This window comes from Channa argus, chromosome 7 (genome assembly GCF_033026475.1).
Source record: "Channa argus isolate prfri chromosome 7, Channa argus male v1.0, whole genome shotgun sequence".
NCBI classification, from domain to species: Eukaryota; Metazoa; Chordata; class Actinopteri; order Anabantiformes; family Channidae; genus Channa; species Channa argus.
Genome location: NC_090203.1, coordinates 3,327,495 through 3,344,040, shown reverse-complemented (window position 1 = coordinate 3,344,040; position 16,546 = coordinate 3,327,495). Strand labels below are relative to the sequence as shown.

The 16,546-nt window shown below is 41.7% G+C and overlaps 1 protein-coding gene across 11 annotated transcripts in view; it reads left to right on the top strand.

Moving 5' to 3' along the window:
* mef2d (myocyte enhancer factor 2d) overlaps positions 1-16,546 on the top strand; it is a 94,812-nt gene that overhangs the window by 36,171 nt on the left and 42,095 nt on the right. For all 11 annotated transcript variants that reach the window (XM_067511861.1, XM_067511863.1, XM_067511868.1 and 8 more), the window contains exon 3: positions 7,876-8,079. In XM_067511861.1, coding sequence (XP_067367962.1) covers positions 7,876-8,079 — 204 coding nt within the window. The remainder of the gene's footprint in view (positions 1-7,875; positions 8,080-16,546) is intronic.

The following is a 16,546-nucleotide window of genomic DNA, read 5'->3' as shown; positions in this document are numbered from 1 at the left end:
TAGTTGCAAATTGGCACCTCTGTGTGTAAAGCTGCATTTGACACAGTTGACAAGTTAATGGCAGTAGATGTGTGACTTAGGTTTTTGTTTGTCATATTTATTCTGTTGATTCCATGACTGCAACATGAGATAGATGCACATGATCCAGCTGCATGGTTTTATTACCTCACTATATTCACCTAATGATGCAGAGCCGTAATGGGAAAGTTCAGCTCACCTCATTAGTGGGTTGTTACTTTCTACAACATGCTTTAATGTTGGCTTACGTTTTATTAGGCTCCACTGGCATCAGAACCACACGCAGCCCATACTAACCAGTCACAGTTCCTGTTGTCTGCATGTGGTTTTTCTTACCTCTTTGACCTCCGTGACCAATTTAAAGTAGGAGCTGGGCTGGTGCTGGTTTAGAGTTTGCACAATTTGCGAACCTTCTTCGAGCTAGAGAGCCACCTTAGAGCCACATCATTACGTCACCTAATGAATACATCTCCGCTTTACAGCAACGCTCCCACCAAACACAACAAGCACATCTCTTTGCTGATCCAATGCAATAATGCTGCTCGTTGTGATTGCTTCAGATGGTGATTACACTCAATATTTTAGTGTAATTATCCAACACCTTCTGACTGCTATTACCACCGTACAAAAGGCTAACAAAGGCTAATACTATCCCAGCATAGTTGATGCCGCCTACAGCAGCATCAACAACAACGGCATCATACAGTTAAATCGAATAAATCAGACACCGATTTTTACATTTAAAACAAAGCTTTAGATGGTTTTATGGCCCTCATAATTCCACCTCCAGCTTCTGATGTAAATGCTTCTTTGTTCTAGACCAACAGGGTTGGTGCTGCTCTGGAACCAGTTTTCCTGGGCTAAGGGTCAGTTATTTGCCTAGTAAAAAGCCAAGAACTGGTTCCTGTTTGGGCAGTAGCTCTGACATCTGCAGTCCATGATGCCATGTGGCAGCACTTTTGTGTATAGAGTCATCCATTCTGTATAACCTATTAAAAACAATAAGTGGCAGAGTGTTAGTGCTCTTGCCTCAAAGCAAGAAGGTTCCTGGTTCAATCCCCCAGTAACAAATTCTTTGCTGTTTTCACATGTTCCACGTACCATGAATGACATGGTAGGTTCTCTCTCAGCAGAGCCACAACAGAACAATACTATAGCAAAGTGTTTGATCAGTCATATTACAGATGAGGTGCAAAGCAAGCAACAAATCTAAGTCTAGTAGAAAACATTAAAGCAAAGTGCTTTCAGTAAAAAGTTTTTCATGAGATGCAAAGTAGGACAGATGGGAAAAGTTATTTTTATTATTTTTTTTGGATGAGACTCCACAGAGACCTCATGAGGTCTCTCATTTTCCCTATGTCTGTGTTACCTCTACTGAAAAAGAGCAAGAAAGCATTATCTCTCCTCCTCCCCCCCCCCCCCAAAAAAAAAAAACAGCCTCGGTCCCTCTGGTTACATCAGTAGCATTGTCAGAGAGAATGAAAGGGTAAATGATCCATCTAAAATGAGTCAACTGGTAAATGGGCTTTGCTCCATTGAGCAGATTGAGTAATGGATTTGACGTGCCCACCTTCAAAAACAGAGAGACTAGAAAAAACAAGACTGGAGCAAAACAAGGTGCCTGGCTCAGTGAGACCTGAGCGTGAGACCTGAGCGAAGTGAGAGCACAGTGGCCGTAGGGTCGGGGAAAAATCATCCTCACTTTTCTCCTCATGAATCTTAGCAGGTTACATTTCCATAGAGGAGCGGGAACGGTGCCTTCAGGGGGTCAGCAGAGTATGATGGCTTGTTATTCATCAGTGCACAATTGGACATAAAGAATGAGAGGGGGTGTAGCTATTTCTGGTCAGGGAGGCTGTGGTTAATGGAGCTAACTCTTTGTATCAGATGTTCAACAGTTCATCAATAAGGTGATGCACTTTGTGGTAATTCACGGTCATAGTCTCAGAATTAAAGAATAATCGGTGACCATGATCAGGCAGCTAACAACCACAGAATGATTTCTTAATCGCAATGACAAAACGGTCAGGATGATGAGGTCTTGATGCTCATATTCAATCACAACTGCACACAGCATTTACATTCATTTCCCCCTCTGTTTATCTGATGCAGTTATCCAGAACAATTTACACAGTGAAATAGGATTCACTTCTTCTAGCAGCAGAATTCAGAACAAGTCTGCTGTGTTTGAAGTGGAACAGAGAATTAAGCTGGTGAAGAAATAAATGTTTTTTTTTTTTAACACGCTTGCTCAGTGTTGCTTCAGCTAATGAACAGTACAGCTTTTGAAAGGAAATCAAATGAATTTTGGAGTACATGCAGCCCATCGCCCTCCTACGTGTTGATTCAGAGATGCTGCCATAAGCTCCGCAAAATAAACAGCGTGCAGAGTGTGGGCCCCGGCTGGAAACCTGACAGCATCTGAAATACCACATTCCTTATAGACACAAAGAGGCACGAGGAGGAACGGTGAGCAGGACTGGAAATGCTGAATTGATTTGGCAGATTTTTATTTTTGGGGGCAGTGTTTGTCACCACAGAGAGATTGACTTTTCAATGATTCTTGTTTGCAGAAGTCATGTGATGCTAACTACAGGAAACGGCGTGAAATATCACTATAATCCATTTTTAATCATATTGTCTAACAAATCTGTTGGGCATTTTTATTTGTTTTATTATCGAAAATATTCTGGTTAATCAAAAATTGAAAACAAACTCGTATTTTTATTTGTGGTAATTTCATTATTTATTTATTTTTGTGTGACTTTTGTCAATTTCAAGTTATCTCACAGACATTTGTGGGTTTCTTCTTCTTCTCTTTCCATGGAAGAGCAGCATCAGTTTCATGCCCGTGTGCAAACATGAACTGACTGAATGCATGTGCCTTAATTTCAAGTTTGTTGAATGGACGCTTCTCCGTGTAAAGCACCTTTGCTTAAAAACAAATCTTTGTAGAGACAGATGTGAACCAGGTCTCTTCCAACCTAGAACTAGACCGTTTGTATTGGTGATTGCCTGAAATATTGAGGATATCAGTAAGTGAATGATTTCAACACTTTGAAACACTATATTCTGCATAACGTGAGGTAAATGGCCAGAAAAATAAGTTAGACTATATTATAGAGCAGTTTTTAAGTTGGGAAAAAAAGTGGTGCGTGACAATTGTTATCATCTCCAAAGCATCAGTGAAGATAAAAACAAAAATCAGCATGCCAATGATTGGGATCTTGCTTCGAAGGTTCAGACCTGATCCTGTGAGCAAGACTGTAAGCTAGCTTCTAAAAGAGAGGCTCTGGCTACAGGAAACAGCGAGAGGAGGTTGCGGTTGTCAGTGGTGGTTTCCTCATCCATCTGCCACACAACCACAACCTCGCCAAGACACACTCAAATGAAAGCACTCGCCCCCTTTCTTTCCTTCTTTTTCTTTTTCTTTTCGTTGCTTTTCTTTCTTTCACTCCTCGCTGAGAATGTCTTATTCTTCAGTTGCCATTGGTTACCTGCTAGTTCCGCTCTTAATGTCAATTACCTCCATCGTGTTTATCCTTTGTGGAAAACAAGGGGATCAAAACTGAGTCGCTGCCTTGCTGACCACTTTTGTCTAGCAAAAGAAGGAAAAAAATAAATGCAGGGATTTTATGTTATTTTTATTTAATTTTTCTTTTTTTTGTTGTTTTTGGTCAGGTCATGATGTTTGCTTTCAGCACCGGTGGATGACCTTACAGTTTGTTAGGAGAGCAGTTGTTGTTGTTGTTGTTGTTTGCAGTGGCTTGTCTGTTCATCACCAACGACTCTCATCATCCTGCTCAGCCGTAATTTCCTCTCTTTCTAACATCACCAGATAATTTAGCTGCTCATTGTGTGTGTTTGTGTGTGTATGTGAGGGAGAGATGGGGGAGATATGTAGATATGCAGAGAGATAAAGATGGGGAGAGGGAGCGAGAGAGGTAAGATGATGGCAGCAGTGTGTGATGAGGTGGGAAATGGGGGGCGGAAGGGAGGCAAGAGAGGAGTCGGTTGCCCATGGATACGACCCCGATATAATTTGATTTGTGGCAGCAGGAAGCGATGAGTGAGCGAGTGCGAAAGGGGGGAGGGGGAGGGCAGGCGGGTGGTCGGTCGGGCAGGGGAAAGGAGGGGAGGATGTGCGTGGGGTGGGTAGGGAGCGAGAGGGAAGAGAAAATGAGGGCGACAAAATAAGAGACGAAGGAGGAATGAGAGAGGCTTAAATGTGTCAGGTGCCGAAGTAAAAAGAAGCAAGAGAAATGAAAGGTGGAGTGATGGAGGAGGGGGGGGAGGAGGAGGGGGAGGGGGAGGGGGAGGGGGAGGGGGAGAGGAGGGGGAGGGGGAGGGGGAGGGGAGGGGGAGGGGGAGGGGAGGGGGAGGGGGAGGGGAGGGGGAGGGGGAGGGGGGGGTGCTTTTCTCGCTTTCATCCTCGATGTCTCTATCTTATCTCCTCTCTATTGTTTCCTCTCTTTCTTTCCTCATTTAATTCATTAAAATTCCTTTCAGCCAAAGAAATACTGTGTATCACTGTAGGTAAACGCTAGTGTAAATATATCTGAGTGCAGATGGTATCATCACAGTACAGTATTATTAGTATCAACAGAAAAACTATAATTTTACTTTATGAAACTCCTCCTATTTTGGAAAATGAAACTAATTGTACAGTTATTTTGATTGGAAAGGAAAAGTTACGAATTCATTTTTATTTTTATTAAGCTCATTATGAATTTACTGGCACAAATGTAATATCATAATCCTGATTATACGACACACCCACCAATCTGAAACACTTGTTTGGGGAAAAATACGTTTAAAGTATTCTTTCAAAACTAAAGTCCAGCAATGTAAAAAATCAAGGTTTGCACACACATAGATGGTGAACGTTGATGTCTTTGCTAAATTTCACAGCAGTCCTCCTAAGGGTTATCAACTTATTTCTGTCTGTAAATGCAAATACAAATTTGATAAAACAGTATTGCAGTTTTCTAAGTGAATCTGACTGTACATTCTCCAAATGTAAAAAACACACAACCAGTTTTAAAGCAAATGCAGCCCCACAGAGAAACTAGGTCTTGGATTGCAAGCTATTGTGCAAAAAACTGCACAAACTTCCAAGAATGCTGCCCTTCAGGCCACACCCCCACCCAGTGATGTCACTGCAGGTGTTTTTACATGTAATGGAAAATGCATTGATGTCATTCGTGGGCTTGACTGGCAGAGTGGCATGCTTCTGACTTTTCTGCTTCTTTGAACAGCTTCAGCTTATTCCACCTCCCCATCTGTGTAAACATTTAATCTGTTTCTCCTAGATCAGACACCAGACACTGCAGCTCTACCTGAAGCTTTTTTGTCTTCCTCTTAACCCTTTTCTTTGTGTGTGTGTGTGTGTGTTTGTGCAATCCTGTATGTTTAATCCAAACAAAGCTAAATCTCCCCGGATTGTAAATACCAGTTGGGTTGTAGCAGGGAAGCGCTTCTAAAGCCAAGCACACAACAAGGGACCCTGTGCTTCAGCTCAAACTCCCAGTTCTGTTCCGCTTCTTCGTAACTGAGGAGGCTTGTACAAAAGTGTGTGTGTGTGTGAGGGAAAGGGAGAAATAACGTGTGACAGAAGGAGAGTGTGGAAAAGAGAGCACGAGAGCGTGTGTGACATAGAACGAAAGCATGGAAAAGAGCACAACAGAGTGTGAAAGCGACGAGGAGAGTGAATGTGACGGGAGAGGGAAGAAGTGAGTGGAGGGAAAAGAAAGTGTGTAAAATACAAATTGAGGACTTGGAAGAGGGCATGTTGAGACGCACTGTGTGGAAGGCTGTCTCCTCAAAATGTCTGTCTTGTATGTTTAACACTTTAAGCTATCAGCCTTGTTTAGTCCCAGATGGTAAATGGCCTGCTTATGTAGCACTTTTCATCAAAACCACGTTAGATGTTGCTTCTCATTCATCCATTCACGCGGCGATGACGGTGGCTGCCATGCAAGGTGCTCACCTGACCTGCGGGGAGCAACTTAGGGTTCAGCGTCTTCAATGTGTTGTCTCGACCCATAGCTAGGAGGGAGCAGGACTCGAACCACTGACCCCTAACGAACCAATGATGCCCTGCAAACCATCAGACTCAATGCACCACAATAGAATAGTGTGTTAGGGTCTTGAAATATGGAAAATCTTAACTTTGAGAAAGATGCTTTTTCACTTTGTTGCAATAAAAGCGTGAGACTGAGTCCGTGTGAGGTTGGTGACAGGACTTCAAAAAAATCACTGTTCCTGAGCTAGAAAGCAACAGTCCAGCAAATACAACCACCACGGATTTACTTTTTTTTCTTTTTTTCCCCTTGTTTTGAATAAAAAAATAAATAAAAATAGAGGAAACACCCAGTAATTATTAGTGAACTTTATTTTTATTAACTCTCCTGAGCAAGTTTCTCAAAATGTCAAACTATATTTTAAATTCTGTCCTGTCTTGTAAAGCTGTGACTATTATGGTCAAAGCATGTAAATGTGTTTTAAAGAGACACAACGGTTTGGACTGGTTTGCACACAGGGTCTGTCCACATGCATCCAGTTTATCTATTGCTGCAGGATCATTTGTATAACTGTATTTTACGCAAAAACAAAATAAAAAAAAAAAAATTGTAAAATGTTTCGATTATAACTTAATTCCTATTTAAAAAGGTTTTGTTTAGTTCTTTTTAAACTATTCGAATATATTACAGATGTGGATAAAATAGTTTATTCCATTTTACCAAAAATAATTATTTTGTATTTTTTATTTGTATTTTTTATTTTTATATAAAAATATGTGGGTTCTATTTTTTATTTTTATTTTTTTAAGCTGGGCAAACACCTGTGTAAACAGTGAATACCAACCAAAACTCACACCTACAAGCCACTCACACTAAATACAATAATGTAATGCACACTACTGTACTTTTGTACTGAAAAACGACTTCAGCCCTCATAGTCAGACAGAGGCAACAGAAAGTTGGCTTCGTTGCTGGTACATGTAAGTCAGACATGTTTGTGAAAAGGATTAGAGTCTGGTTTAAGTGGTTTATTTTTAACTCGGCTTGCGCAGTTTTGTTTGGAGAGAACCTCGATGGGAAATGAAGATGATTATCAGTTATCTGTCATTCATTTCTAAACGGCTGCAATTTGTCCATTTGTTACCTTTCACACTCCCGTGAGAAATCTGTGGCGTATTGAAGGCAGTTCTTAAAATAAATATTTGTAATCCATTGCATGTCCTCGGGGGGCTCTGGGTCCTGCTCTGCAACCACATCGTGAAACATTAATGGCAAACGGGCCCCAACTAGACATAGTTCTCTGGAAAAAATATCCAGCTATGTAGTTACAGTGCAAGAATGGGAGAAACTGGCCAAAGATGCACCGAGCTTGTAGCATCGTTCTCAAAAAGACTTGAGACTGTAATTGGTGCTAAAGGTGCTTCAAATATTAAGTATTAATCAAAGTCGGTGAATACTTATATAAATTTTTTTCATTTTTTTTTTTATTCTTAATAAATTTGCAAAGATTTCAAACAAACTTCTTTCACGTTGTCATTATGGGGTATTGTTTGTAGAATTGTGAGGAAAATAATGAATTTAATCCATTTTGGAATAAAAAAAGGTAAGTTTTGTGATCACTTCCTGTATGCACCCAAATCTACTTTGTTCCCTGGTCAGTTTCACATATTTTAAAGAATCAGTATCAAAAGTTGAGGCAGGAGGCTGCACTAGAAAATGGTACTTTCTTACTCTTCTGTAGTAAATTAAATATTTGCTGACACCTTGTCCCATTTCTCTTTCTTTTCATTTTCACTTGTTCCCTCACCCCCGTCTTTCCATCTGTCCGCACCAGGTGACATTCACCAAGCGGAAGTTCGGCCTGATGAAGAAGGCTTACGAGCTGAGCGTCCTGTGCGACTGCGAGATCGCCCTCATCATCTTCAACCACTCCAACAAGCTGTTCCAATATGCCAGCACTGACATGGACAAGGTCCTGCTCAAGTACACGGAGTACAACGAGCCGCACGAGAGTCGGACCAACGCCGACATCATAGAGGTAAAGCGTGGGAGCAGGATTTGTGAAAACTGTGGGAAGTCTTTACACGATCAAAAAGAGTTGGATTTGACTTGATGTAACATGTTGATTTAATCCAGATGCAGTTAAGTGGACCTTACTGACAACCTGTTGATGACTCACGAATGAGTTGATATTCTTTACTCAGATCTTTGTTGGTGAATCGTCTGTCTAGTCGGCACTGAAACTAGACTTCAGTTTCCACAGTGGCGTCAGTACGATTTAATCTGAGCTAATCTAATCTCGAGCTCTTCAGACTCATTCACATTTAAAGTAATTTAGTTCTGTCCAGTTTATTTAAGGCTACTCTTGATTTAAAGAGTATGAGCTGCTGCCCATGTCTTAAGTTCCAGGATGGTCTGAAGTCAAGCCTCAGATGATGTTTTAATTTTTGCAGTTCTATTGATTTTGATTGATTGATTGATTTATCTTTAATCCAGATTTTTGTAAAAAGAAGCGGAAACAGACTTTCATCCATATCTTCAAACCAAAAACCTTATGTAAAACTACCTTCACCCCCTTAAATCCAAGCTACTTTATTCTAATATATTATTTATAATTATTCTAGTCCCATCCGGTTCACTCTAGTCCAGTCCAGTCTGGTCCAGCATGGAGCTGTTGAGTCCAGTTTATCCCAGTGTTTGTGTCTGCACTATGGCAAAGCGCCTGCTATCTTACAGGGAGGGCAGAGGTAGGGACAGCTGGGCCTCACCCCTCCTCCATGCCTTACCCCTCTGGCATGGGTCCCGTTGCTACCCAGAGGCCTCTCCAGCAACAAATGCAACGAGCCAAGGGACAACGCCTGGAACCAACTGGAAACCACCTTTGCACAAAATGGCCACCAGATATAGGAAGAGCCTGTGGAGAATCTGAAATATCATATTCCTTCGTTTTGCATAGTGACTGGAAGAGAGGTCGGCGATAAGTTTCGAAGAGAAGTCAGGAGGCCAATCATTTACATCTATTTTAATTTCTTTTTTTTTTTTTTTTTTGTAATAGGAATATTTTGTGAGCTCGACAGAACATACAGCACATATACATGTCTTTCTGACCCTTTTATACACAATGGCAATCTCATGAATTGCACATGAGGTTGTGAGGTTTGATTTAGCGAGCAGCATGAGCATTGCAGTGCAGCACTTTATACAGAGTGTTTATCTAAGGCTGGATATTGCTTCTTGTTTTGCACATAATGATACAGGAGTTCATGCTCTACCAAGTCCCAGTGTGTTTAAATATGAAAGTCATCTGCATTTTTAAAAATTTGTCAATCGCATATTTTCCTTCAGACTGAAACATACATTATAAAATGCTTCCATTTTGCCCACATTTGGTTGGACGGTGATTTGGCCATAATCTTAAATCAAAACTGACTAAAAAGAGTTATTTCACTGGGTGTGAACCCCAGGACTCTTATGTTATGAACTTCTCCTAAACTCCCGCAACTGCTAACAAAAGCGAGAATGTTCGAATAGAATTAAATAACAATTTCAAAGTTTTGCTCTCTACCAGCTTTTGATTCACATCAAAGTCTCAGGAGTGGAGAACTTTGACTCCAAATGATGAGTTTTAATTTCCCTTTTAGGCCCTTTTTTTTTTTTAATGAAATACGTTATTGGAAGAAGCCCAGATTCCAAAATTTCAGAAAGTTTGATTCATCTCGCGATCCCCTGGGATGTTCCTCTGACCTCTAACTGTTGCTTTAGGGCATTTTTCTTTTCTTCTGGTTGTTTGAAGTCGTCCATAAACAGCTACTGTAAACAGGAAGCTACAGTAGCTGGTGCTGGGTGCTTGAAATACAGCTGCGAGTCATTTTGACCAGTAGGAACCACGGTGTAAATTTGGCTCCAAAAGTTCCAACGTTGGTTCAATACCATATTAATCCGGATTATACACTACAAGATGGTTTTGACATTTTTCCATGACTTCCTACATTTAAAATGCAGACTTTTATAGATAAAAACACTTTGAGATCAGTGGTGTTTTGGAAAGTTTCCCCTGGATGCTAACAGAGTTCTCATCCTTCAAACATGAAATGCTTCAGTTGAAGAAGAGAGATTCTGATCTGTGTACTTTCAAAAATCTATTTACTAAAGAAAATGTAGCGGAAATCACCAGAAATGTTAAACTGAGCAGAACTTTTACACTTTTACATACAGAAACATTGTTATTCTACATTCAGACCAATGCTGCACTCACTGATAACAGCAGATAAATTGGAGCAGACATTTTTGTCACTTAATAGTCAAACAAAAGCTGCACAGCTTTCACTGAATAATAATGCAGTCACTGGTTTCCAGTTGTGTCAAGTTATGCAGTGGACATCCCAGCTAGTCCTTTACAAACAGTGTGAAGGGCGACTTTGTTCTGTAATGTGGGAGAAATGCATCTCAGGCCAACTATTATTAATTTGTTTTGTTTTTTTTTTCAATAATTTTGAAGCTCAGGTGTGTTGGAAAGAGAAACAGGAATGTGGAAAAGGAAGCATTAGCTTCAGATACAACTGAAGTCAGTGCATGGAGTGAACTAGTTATGTGTATGTTATACAGTATGTGGCTGAAAATGGGCTCAAGGTCTCTGCTTCCGAAACAGGGTACAGCCATTGAGGACTTATGCCCTTAAGCTAAAAGCTCGTGGAAGGTGTTGGTGAAGCAGTTTTGGTTTTGAGTGAGCTGAAGGTGAGATCGGTGCAGCAGAGTTTCTTTCCTCCAAATGTCCTGACTCACTGTGTCACAACAGTTTTTCCCTTCATTCCTCTGCTGTCCTTCTCTTTCCGTCTGTCTGTCAGCACTGAAGCCTTTCTGTAGGCTGTATCTCCAGCTGCAGATGGCTCTTAAAGTGTGTGTGTGTGTGTGTGTGTTGTGGCAGGGTGTTGGGCTGCTCTGGGTCACATCAGCTCAAGCTCCACTGGCCCTGTTTGTGTGCATACATGTGTTTGTGTTTTCAAGTGTGTCGCTCTGTCTCTTTGTGTGTGTGTGTGCGTGCATGCATAAGTCCACATCTCGCTCTGTTTGCACGCTCTGCAGTGGCCCATGAGAACACCTCATACAATATTCAGGCCTGTTGAGCCCCTCGGTTGTGTGTCGACCTGTGTGTGTGTGTGTGTGTGTGTGTGTGGCCTACATGGGAGCTTCCCTTCTATACTGACTTCAATACTGCGCTTCTACTTTAAGTTACCACACCTGTCTCCTTTATTGAATGGGATGCATTTAGAAAACGTATCCTGCAGCTGTATTCAGTTTTATCTCGTTGCCCGATGTGTTGCAACACGTTCTTGTTAAGCAGGTAGTGGTGTCGTCTGCTGCAACGGTTTGTCATTCATCCTTTGTATTTTTGCATCTGTAACTGTGACATTTGGCATTTGAATTAGTCAGTCACACTTTGCAGACTTATTGAGGTTTGTTGTTGCTTGAAATTCTTGATTTCACCGGAACGTTAAAAACAAAAATTGCATTGGGTATTGCAGTGATTTTAGAATTTTTTTTTCCAATGGAGTTGTGCGAGCAAGCGATAATTGGAAAAAATTTCTGGGGGAGGGAATTATCAAAGGAATTTTGTTCCTGTGATAATAAACCTCACAAGACACACAGTTTGTCATGCAAACAGGCAAACACGCCTCCATTACTTTATAATTTAAACCATTAAACCTAACGTTAGCAGTAACCTTGCTTATTTTTGCCTTGTTCACCTTGAATCTTTTTGCTTTTGTAGAACATCCAGATGCGACAGCCTCTGTCACAGTGTTTCATCTTGTTACCGCATCTCATCCAGGTCAAAGTGTTTGTGTTGCACAAAGCCTGATCAGGGATCAGACCTTATCAGACCTGCTGTCGATGTACTGTAGAGTTTCACTAGATCTCTAATGTAGATATGTGCCTGACCATATACTGTAGGTCTCTGAAAGTAATCGTGAGAACATTGAATTGAAGATATAAAATACTTCAGTCTGACTTCCCTACTCTCTGTGCCTCTCATCTCCATCTCCACTTCTATCTACTTCTGTTTGAACTGACCAGCTGTTAAATACAACCATGATATTTTTCAATTCAGGCTTCTGATTAATCACTGAGCACCTTGGTTATCCCCATGTTTGGTGTTTAGGTGCTGCGTTTTTGTCTCGGCTTCTTCAGCCGTTATTTGGGTCACATTGGATCACGTTGTACATTCAAAGGCCACAAGTGGTCATATTTAAGAGAAACAGTTGACATAGAATGTTGAGATTTTCACGGGAACATGACAGTTCATGGATGAATTATACAATAAATGTAAAGTTGAAAGATTTTCTACACATGGTGCGGCAGAGCTGAGATGTACAGAGAGAGAGAGATGGGGGATAATTGGATAGTCACAAAATGTGCCCATTTGCTGCTCTGCCTCTGTGCGTCTCTCCAAGCAAGTGCTTTTGAGTATAAATTATGAAGTGTGGATATAGTCACGCAGGCACGCACACTGGTGCATGCGTGCACATACACACTTGTGTGCCACCGTGCATTTACTGTACGTGCACACAGCAATGTCCCTGTATGCTTAGACACACAGATGTGAACTTAAGTGCTTCTGTGTGTGCATGGATTCAGTATTCATCACACGGTTAGACATTCCTTCACTCCAGTGCAAGGCTGAGAGGCAGTGCATATGCACACACAGCCTCTCTCTGAGAGGCACGTGCTGCTTGAAAGAGTGTGTGTGTGTGTGTGTGTGTGTGTGTGTGTGTGTGTGTGTGTGTGTGGGCAGACTGCCTTTCCTGCCAGAATATGTTAATCCGCTTGACTACAGATCCCAATCAGGGCAAGGGAAGGAAGAGAGGGAGAGACAGAGGGAACACAAGCGAGCGAAACGCTAAAAGAGTGCCGATGAATAGCCGAGGAGAGAAAGCAAGATGGGCGGGGAAGGGGGATGCCCTTTTGCTTTAAGCAGCTCAAAGGAGGAAGACCTCACAGATGAGCCTTGCAGCAGGGGCTTAAGGACTTTGGCCACACTGAAAACACCTGGGTCGGGCCAGGGGAGCCTCGTATATTGCAGAATTTGCCTCTCAAGTAACAGATTCTGTTATCTGCCATAATCACTTCTACACTTTGAACAAATCCTACATTCACTGAGCAAATTAATTTCCAGACTCCAATGTTGAAGGTTATGGCTCTGTTTGCCTTCAGATACTCCTCTCCAGATAATCCCGCTCAGGACTTCAGAAAACCAGATCTTAGGGTCCTAATCTGGACGAAGACGAAGTCCCTGCAACCACCTGTCCCTATACCTGCCAATCCGGTCTGCATAGGTCCTCTGAAGTCTCTGTCTGTGACTGATTGGTTTAATTAAACAGTCCTGTATCATGGTTTTTAAAGGACTCTCCAAGACAGGCCTTATGAGCTCTCATGAGCAAAAAACACAAACACACTGAATTAATGCAAGCATTACAATGGTGCATTCTCATTCTGTGGAACATCTGTGGACACGTGACCTCAAAAGCCTATAACCTCTGAACTCCAAGCCCTAAAAGAGTCAAGAAAAAGCTTCTGAAAATCTACAACACAAAGTCAAAAAAGTTTGGACGATGAGTAAAATGTAAATAATAACAGAATGCAATGATTTGCAGATCTCATTAACCCATACTTTATTCACAATAGAACATAATACATTATATATTGAAACTAAGACATTTTACTACTATTACTAACACATCTCCAAAAAGTTGGAACAGGGTGATGTTTACCATTCTGCAGCATCCCCTCATCTTAAAAAAAACTGTCTGTAAACGTCCAGGAAGTGAGGAGACCAGTTGCTGGAGTTTTAGGAGAGGAATGTTGTCCCATTCTTCTCTCCTGGAGGATCCTACCTGCTCAACAGTTCTGGGCGTTTGTTGGCGGATTTTTTGTTTTATGATGCACCAAATTCTATTGGTGAAAACATGCAGGCATTATGCAGGTTCAACACCCGGACTCTTCTCCTGCCAAGCCATGCTGTTGTGGTGGATGCAGTATATTGTTTAGCACTGTCTTGCTGAAATATGCAAAGCCTTTCCTGAAAGAGAGATTCCCTGGGTGGGAGTATATGTTTCTCACGCTGCCCACACCATAGGCACTAATACCACGTACTATCAGAGGTGCAGGCTTTCTAACTGTCTGCTGATAACAAGCTGGATGGTCCCTCTTCTATTTAGTCCGCAGGACATCCATAGTTTGCAAAGAAAAAAAAAATTCAAACTGTGATTCATCTGTCCACAGAACAGTTTTCCACTTTGCCTCAGACCACTTTAAATGAGCCGTGGCCCAGAGAACACGGCGGCATTCGTGGATCGTGTTCACATCTGGCTTCTTCTTTGCATGATGCAGCTTTAACTTACATTTGTGGATTGAACAGTGAAGTCTGCTCACAGACAGTGATTTCTGGAAGTGTTCCACAATTTTTAGACGCAGTTTGTCACAGATTGGTGAACCCCTGCCCATCTTTACAATCAAGATGTTCTGCCTCAGTATCAGTCATGTTACTGACCTGTTACCAATTAACCTAATTAGTTGTCAAATGCTCCTCCATTACTTTTTTATTTGCAGCAATTACTTTTCCAGCGTTGTTGGCCCTGTTCCAACTTTTTTGAGATGTGTTCCTGCCATCAAATGCAAAATTAGCTAATTTTCAAATGTTAAAATGTCTCAGTTTCAACATCTGATGTGTTGTTTATTTTCTATTGTGAATACAATATTGGTTGATGAGATTTACAAATCATTGCATTCATTTTATTTATTTTTTTACACATCGTCTTCACTTTTTGGAATTCGGGGTAGTAAATCGCTGTACAATATTACAGACATTTAAAGAGGACTTTAATCTGTTTTTTTTATTTTTTATTTTTTTTATTTAAAGTCTCACCTGTGTTAACACACTTACATTCTTGGACACACAGTTGAGTTATCTTTTGTTAATGAAAGTGATTTGTCATCATTACAGCAGCATTTCTGCCACGTTTCAAGGTCAGGAAATTCACAAAGATGTCTTCTGTGGTGAACGTAATTATGTCCAACATTCCGACTATTCTGTGAACGTGAAATCCTGACCCTTCTTACAAAAATGATTAATAGCTCGAGATCGAAAAAGGGCCAAGACTCAATTAAAAACATATTAAGTACTAGAAGTTTTTGATGGATGAATTACTGACTCATTCCCAGACTCATTCAGATCGTGGTGATACTAAATAAGGAGCAATAAACACCCTCCGCCCCCCCCACAAATAAAAAACAAACAAAACAGACACATTTTCATTAATTAATCTTGTGTCTGTCCATTATGTTCCCGGATGATTCTCATTTTCTGTCTTGGTTCCACATAGTCAGTTTCTTCCGTAACCAGGCAGGTCATAGGTCCATAAAGCTCAAGGATAAATAATTAGAGTCAGAGCTGGAGGGGCTGCGTGGGCACTGATGGGTTATTGAAGTCCTTAAGATTCTAAATGTGAGGTGACATTTTGTGCCAACTTTCAGCACCTGACAGCTTTCGATACTTGAAGCAAAAAGAGTTTTAATAACCAGCCCAAGAAGGTAGCAAGGGATGAAGAGAGGAGGGGGGAGAAAAGTTATGATGGGAAAGCTCAGGGAACGGGTCAGAAGAGGACAGCGAGCGAGAGAGTGGTGGGAACAAAAAGATGAGATGGAGAGAGAGAAGGAGGACGAGAGGAAATGAGCGACCGGGGAGTGTCTCCCATGGAGACATTAAAAGAAATGGGGAGAGATGTTAAGGGCAAAAAACACAGAAGGACGAGTGTGAGACTTTGCACTTTTCTGTGAGAGAGCGAGAGCAGCGTTAAAGGTGGTGGGCCGAGGGATGAGATGGCGAGCGAGAGAGGGGGAGCAGCAGTGTTTCGTGGAGAGCTGGAAACAGAGGGCGGGCGGACAGGCGGGTGGGCGAGTGAGCGAGCCAGAGGGGAGGGAAGGGAGGGAGGGAGGTGGGGGTGGGGCTTATCAGCCACTGCAGCCAGTCAGAGGCCGGCGTGCTGCTCTGCAGGGTGAATCTTACCCTGGCAACACAATAGAGCGCCAGAGAGGGGGAGAGAGAGAAGCGGCGGACAGGTGAACAGATGGCTAACTGACTGAGAGACAAGCTGATCAGCGGACTACAGAGGGTGTGTGTGTGTGTGTGTGTGAGAGAGAGAGAGACACACAGCATATGTGTGTGTACTGTAATGTAACACAAAATATTCAATGTGACAGAGGGAAACATGCCCGTGTTTGCACTGTAATGTTCACAAAATATCTGTTGTGTTTACATGAGAGGATGAGAGAGACGAGCTTGTGTCCAAAAAATATCAAGAGTGTGTGAGAGAGGGAGAGAGGAGAGGAGAGTATCTACAGAAACACCATGTTCCTTTTAGAAACGTGGTGACAGTGGGGACATTTTGTCTGGTCCCCACTTCCTCCAGAGACACTCGGAGGGTCAGCCTAGCATTGCTAGGAATTCCAGA